Source organism: Mastomys coucha, unplaced genomic scaffold (genome assembly GCF_008632895.1).
Source record: "Mastomys coucha isolate ucsf_1 unplaced genomic scaffold, UCSF_Mcou_1 pScaffold6, whole genome shotgun sequence".
NCBI classification, from domain to species: domain Eukaryota; kingdom Metazoa; phylum Chordata; class Mammalia; order Rodentia; family Muridae; genus Mastomys; species Mastomys coucha.
Genome location: NW_022196912.1, coordinates 20,262,355 through 20,269,125, shown reverse-complemented (window position 1 = coordinate 20,269,125; position 6,771 = coordinate 20,262,355). Strand labels below are relative to the sequence as shown.

General features: G+C 43.0%; 1 protein-coding gene across 2 annotated transcripts in view; it reads right to left on the bottom strand.

Annotated features, from left to right (window-relative positions):
- Positions 1–2,292: 2,292 nt before the first annotated feature.
- Dpy30 (dpy-30 histone methyltransferase complex regulatory subunit) overlaps positions 2,293–6,771 on the bottom strand; it is a 17,226-nt gene continuing 12,747 nt past the window's right edge. For both annotated transcript variants that reach the window (XM_031356617.1, XM_031356616.1), the window contains one exon: positions 2,293–2,633. In XM_031356617.1, coding sequence (XP_031212477.1) covers positions 2,561–2,633 — 73 coding nt within the window. In that variant the 3' untranslated portion in view covers positions 2,293–2,560. The remainder of the gene's footprint in view (positions 2,634–6,771) is intronic.

Here is a 6,771-nt window from a genome sequence, read left to right as displayed (position 1 = left end):
TTTTTGCTCTAAGACAAACTTTCACTATGTAACTGACTGGCCTGGATGGAACACCCAATGTAAACCTGGCTGTCCTCAAAGAGATCCACCTGCCTCTGGAGTGCTAGGACTGAAGGCATGTACCACCACAGCAGCTCTTTTGACACAGGCTCTCCCTATGTAGCCATCACTGGCCTAGGAATGAGTATGCAGACCAAGCTGGCCTTGAACGTGGTGCTGGGAACCCACTTGCCTCTACTTCCCTAGCACTAAGAGTGCAAACACACCCAGCTCCAGCTTCTTGAAAGCAACCAAATCTCTTCACAACCACCTCCCCTAACAACTAGCTTCTACTCCAGTTTATTAGCAATTCTATATACATCTCATTATTGACAATCTGTTATGTATACTATTGATTTGTGTTTGACATTCCATAAATGTTATTCACAGTAGGGGCAAGGAAAAAATTAAGTCCTTATGATGCACAGAATAGAAAAAACAAGGAAGTCCCAGAACCTAACATTAGTGCATATAGTTTCCAAAACAGAATATCCAATCTTTGTTGTTGTAACCTCGACACAACAGCAGCACCCATCATTACGACTTATATTTGACTTGTTTTAAGATGGCTTCTGTATAGGCCTGGATGCTACGGACTGAGATCCACCTGCGTCTGCCTTCCAAGTGTTGGATTAAAGGCATTCATTACCACACATCTACTTCTCCACTTAAGACAAGGTCTCTAACTCCAACTAGAGCTTACTGCTTACACTAGATTGTCCAGGTGAACCCTTAGGATCCTCCATGGCTAGCTGGCACTAGGATTATGGGAGACGCTGCCATGCTTCCTCAAGCATTTTCCGGGGATACTGGAGTCTCAGTACAGGCCTTCTTCCTTCCACAGCAAGCAGTGTACAGCCTGGGCCATCTCCCCCACCCATCAGGCTTACTAGTCATCACACACGTGTGTGTTGCAGTCACCACGTGGGTGGGATGTGGGTGCCTGCAGAGTCCAGATCCCATGTGAGTGCTGGGAATCAAACCCTGGTCCTCTGTAAGATCAGCCAATGCTCTTAACTGCTGAGCCATCTCTCCAGGCCCTGGACCTGCAGGTATACATGTATCTGGAGATAAACTATTGTATCACACAAGTATCAAACATAAGTAACAATTTCCTACACTAAAAATTGGTTTTGAGCAGGGCCTGGTGGCATGCATCTTTAATCCCAGCTTGTCAAGGTGGCAGAGGCAGAAGGATCTTTTAGTTCAAGACTAGCCTGATCTATAGGACAGCCAGGGCTATGTAAAGACCATGTGTCCCCACCCTACCCCCCAAAAAAGTGATATAGCTCTTGTTGTCCTTGAACTCAAAAGACCCACCTATCTATGCCTCCTAATGCTGGGATTAAAAGCATGACCATCACCCCTGGCATTAAGGGAAATTACAAAATATGTCTTATTAACATAACCTTTGCAAGGGCTTTTAACTTAAAAGACAAGATTAGTATGCTTCCGGCACAGGGTTCTCAACTTTAGTGCGACTTTTAGTTTGAACTGGATGACTAAGAGGTGGCAATAAGCACATGGACTACTTAATGACCCCAGCAGACATGCTGATAGCAGCAGAATCCTCACTACTGCCCATACATCAGCAAGGGGAGACTTGACACCCTCTACACAATAGCTAACTGTCCAAGTGAAAGTGCTCTCTAGTTCTCATCACGACCTTCTCAGAGCCGGTAAGCTATCTCAGCTTCTTCATAGGGAACAATAGGAATACACTCAAAAACTACTTCTTGCTTCCTTCTAATTTTATGTGTATGATAGACTGAATGTACATGCTGTGTGCGCCTAGTCAGAAGAGGGGTCCTAGGCCCTGGAACTGGAGTCACAGTGGTGAGCCACTATGTGGGGTGCTGAAAATCCAATCCGGGTCCTCTGAAAGCCACAAATCCTCTAGGATGTCACCTCTTCAGCCCCCCCTCCCCACTCCCCCGCAGAGATGTCACAATCCTAAGCAGCCAGCATACTTGTTGCTCAGCTCTCAGAATGTTGGGAGAGCTGGGTTGAATTCCCATGGAAGCCCTTCCAGCAGTGTTGTCCTCAGCAAGGCTTTTAACCTCCCCAGTCTGTCTTCTTGTCTGTGAAATGGGAAAAGGACTGCTCTGCAGAGTACGCTCAATTCAAGAGACCATTTAAGTGAAATACCAAACATGGTGGCTATTATGTCATTATTGCAGAGTTACCACATTCAAAAATACAAGCAATTCATGGAAACAAAAATACCTGTCACACACAACAACTATAAAATAAAGGTGTTTTAACAGTTTATTCTGAAGGTCTTTTTAAAAACAAAGTAAAAGACAATCTGAGAAAAAAATTGCACAGATGATACTCATTAAATAAGTATGGCGATTAAATCAGACAAGGATATGCTCTCTTCTGCAACTCCAGAAGGGAGTTCTGTGGTCCTGAAGGTTCTTAGACTTCCAGAGTGGGGCGGGGAATCACGGCATTAAAGCTGCCTCGTAATCATGTAAATCTACAGTAGCAACCAAATGTTTCTTCTCTTCCCAAGAAATCAATTTCGGTCTTCAAACTGTGCCTTGTTTTTTAAAAGATAAGATGCTAGAAACTCAATGGGATTAGGTGGTCTGCAAAGGAAGAGAAACAGGGGTTAAAGAGATGATCTGTATGTATGTTAATTCAAACATTTTTTTAAACATACCATTTTTTTAAATGCAGCTGTTTAATTTTCATTTCACAGTGAAAGGCTATTCATAATATGGTAAATGAGATAGGCAATCTAAGGAGGCAAAATTAAAATTTAAAGGGTCTTAAATTGTTTTGTAGCTTAAAACCAGTTATAAGTGCAAGGCTCTTGATTAATCTTTATTCATTATAATCGCATGTTATCATGGGAGAGACGATGTCTCACGCATGTGGAAGTCAGAGGACAACTCTGGAGTTGGTTCTCTCCTAGCCCCTTCACACGGGTTCTAAGGATCGCTGCTCAGCAAGTGCCTTTACCCACTGAGCCCAAAACACAGCTGAGGAAGTGAGTCGCCATGGGAGACTTGCTGGATGCTAGCAGTGGTCAGCTTCTTGACTTTACTGCACATTGCACAGGTGTTTAGTTTCAGAATGGCCCAGTATGATAGTGCACACCTGGGACTTAAGGCTAACCAGTCTAAATAGCCAGTTCCAGGCCAGGCAGGGCTACACAGTGAGAACCTTTTTAAAAACATAAACAACCTCATCAAGCTCTATGCCTATAGTATGTAGTGTCCTCCAGCAAAAGAACAAGTACAGAAAGGACATGCCACTAGCAGCAACATTAGCACTCAGAGGACTCATGGCAACTGATTGAAGGCACTGACAATCATTTAGACAACTGTTAAAAAGTCATTTCAGTTTTTCTTCAAATCTTTTTTACACTTGTTTTGTGGGACACATGGCTTTCTGTGGAAGTCAGAGGACTTTTGAGAATTAGTTCTCTCGTTCTACCACGTCGGTCCCAAGGACCAAACAAGGGTCATCAGGCTCAGTGCCAGCCTCTTTACTCCTTAAGCAATCTTGCAAACCCATGTATTTTAAATTAATATTTAAGATTCTATAACAACCAATTCCCACCTGAGAAAACCACTAATAAATTTTAAAGGTATAACTTCATATTCATCACTTTTATGAAAGTTATTCTTGCTGAAACCAAAAATATTAGAATATTTTTGGGGAACTACTGCGTCAAAAGGCATACTAAAAACTGAGCATAGGGACATGTCTGTAATCCTAGTTCGGAACCAGACAGGTTTATGAATCAAGTTTAAGATCAACCAGTACAAAACAGCTACATCCTCCCTCCCACACCTTCCCACAGAGTGAACGGCAGTGCTTAATGGTGCATACCAGCAATCCCAGGACTTGGGAGACTGGAGCTACAAGAGCAACAGCAAGGTCAAAGCTGGGCACTGCATCTCAGGTGTGGGACAGTTGGCAGGAATTCAAGCTCATTTAATGTAGTAAATCTGAGGCCAGCCTGGGCTACACAAAGACACACTCAGAGAAAAGGAGGCAGGGACATAGATGAAAAGGAAAAAAGGCAAAAGACAGGCCAGACATTGAAGAATATCCCTGTAGTCCCATAACTTGGAAGCCAGAGGCAGAGAGATCTCTTGAGTTCTACATCAGTCTGGTCTACAAAGCAAATTCCAGGCTAGCCAAGGACATAAGATGAGATGAAGGCAGGTAAGTGAGCAAATGGAGAACTGATTTACCATTATAAAAAATTATACTGGGGCTGGCGAGATAGCTCAGCGGGTAAGAGCACTGACTGTTCTTCCACAGGTCCTGAGTTCGGATCCCAGCAACCACATGGTAGCTCACAACCACCCGTAATGAGATCTGATGCCCTCTTCTGGTGCGTCTGAGGGCAGGCAGCTACAGCGAATTACACCCCTACAGCAAGTGGGGCCGGCAGAGGTCCTGAGTCCAATTCCCAGCAGCCACACACATGATAGCTTACGGCCATCTGTACAGCTACAGTGTACTCATACACATAAAATAAATAAAATAAAATCTTTGAAAAAAAAAAATTATACTCCTGTGTGCTGGGCATGGGTGGCACACACCTTTTTGGGGGTAGGGGATTTACTAGCCGGTTGGATGGTAGCACTTGCCTTTAATTCTAGCACTCGGAAGACAGAAGTAGAGGATCAATGAGTTTGAGGTCAGCCTGGTCCACAGAGTGAGTGAGTTCCAGGATAGCCAAGGCTACACAGGAAAAAAACTAACTTATGTATTTTATATGACTGCTCTGAATGCATGGCATTCTGCTTACATGGCAGAAGAAGGCATCAGATCCTATTATAGATGCTCTAAGATGTCATGTGGTTGCTGGGCTGAGCTCAGGACCTCTGGAAGGGCAGCCAGTGCTCTTAACCACTGAGTCATCTCCCAAGTGCACCCACTCCTACTTTGGTTTTGCTACCCCCTCCGAGCACCCCCAAATCCCCAGACAGGATTTCTCTGCTAGCCTGGAACTCACTCTATAGACCAGGCTGGCCTTGAACTCAGACATCTGCCTCCCAAGTGACGGGATTAAAGGTGTGTGCCACTACCACCAGGTTTGGTTTTGCCTTTTTGTTTGTACAGGGTTTCTTTGTGTAGCCCTGGCTGTCCTGGTACTTGCTCAGTAGAACAGGCTGGCCTTGAACTCAGAGATCCACCTGCCTCAGGCTCCCTAGCTCCATCACTCAAATGCCTTTATTGCCAGTACTAGGAAAGAAGAGGCAAGCAGAGCTCTGTAAGTTCTAGGACAGCCAATGGTATATAAAGACTTTGACTCCAAATTAATTAATTGATTAATTAAACTTAAAAATATTTCCCTTTGTACTTTAAACAGCATTCACATCAAGTACAGTGAGTTCCAACCTCAGGCCTAACCCTTTTTCTTTTCTACTTCCTGAGGATAATAGCTACATACACTACTCTACCAGGAACTCACAATCCTCATGCCTCAGCCTCCCAACTGTTTACACCAATCCATCCTGCTAGAGTCATCGTCTGAGCTACTACATAGAACACTTCACAAAAATTGAGTCAGCCTGGTGACTTGTTTTGCTACAGCTCTTTGCTTATTATATTTACAAATATATTACTAGTTGAAATCATCCTGGGTTTTCTTTTAGCACTTAACAGAAGTACTTAGAATTATAATCAGGCATGTTGTATACACCTATAATCCTAGCACTTCAGAAGCAGAGATAGAAAAAGAGCAGAAGTTCAAAGTCATCTGCGCTACAATGAAACCAATTTAGGCCACATAACACCCTACCGAAATAAAATAATACTTGTGATTTAAAATTCAAACTAAATAGAATTTCTAACGTATCAGCCTTTTTGGAAAAATGAAAAAATATAAAAGATTTCCTTTTTGAAGTTGTGTTGGGGATTGAACCTGGGGCCTCAGGCATGCCCGGGCAGCAATCTACCACTAAGTTGTAACTCCAGCCCAACGGCCCAAACACATTTAGTCATTGAGAAGACAGTCATAAACACATCTTATTTTATAAAAGTAAGTAACCAAGCAAAAACAAAACACAGTATTTACTGTCTTCACTTAGGTTAGCACTGGCCATGAGTATTCTAAGCACACACTTTATTGAGCACAGTGTGTGTGTGTGTGTGTGTGTGTGTTTTGCCTGCGTGTACCCAGAGCCCAGAAGAGAGCTAGACTAGAGGTGTGTACTTCCACAACCAGGACAGATGACTTTTATGTAAACTAACACATCCAGGCCAGCAAGATGGCTTATGAGGTAAGACCCTTGCTGCCAAGCCTGACAACCTGAGTTCAGTTCCCATAACCTAACGGACAAAGGCATCTCCTGGAAACTGTCCTCTGACCTGCACACTCACACCCCGGCATAAATCCATGCATATGCACGTGCACACACAACCAAATATGATAAAGAGTTCAACTAGTACATCCATCCTACAGTAATAACTCACAAGAAGCAGCCCACCCTTTCATCAGTTTACCACAGAAGTTATCAATGTCCTAGATTTAAAACATAACACACGCCTAATAAAAGTTAACTAGTTTACAAATCAAATTGCTTATTATTATATTTGTTTACAGGAAAATAATTTAGGAGCTGGGTAGGATAGCCTGACTTAGGACACAGTACGCAAATGAGGAGCTAATAGACTTCTTTAGATATATAGCAAATTCAGGGCCAGCATAAGCTTCATATGACTCTTCTGATTAAAAAAAGAAAAATTACAAAAAAAAAA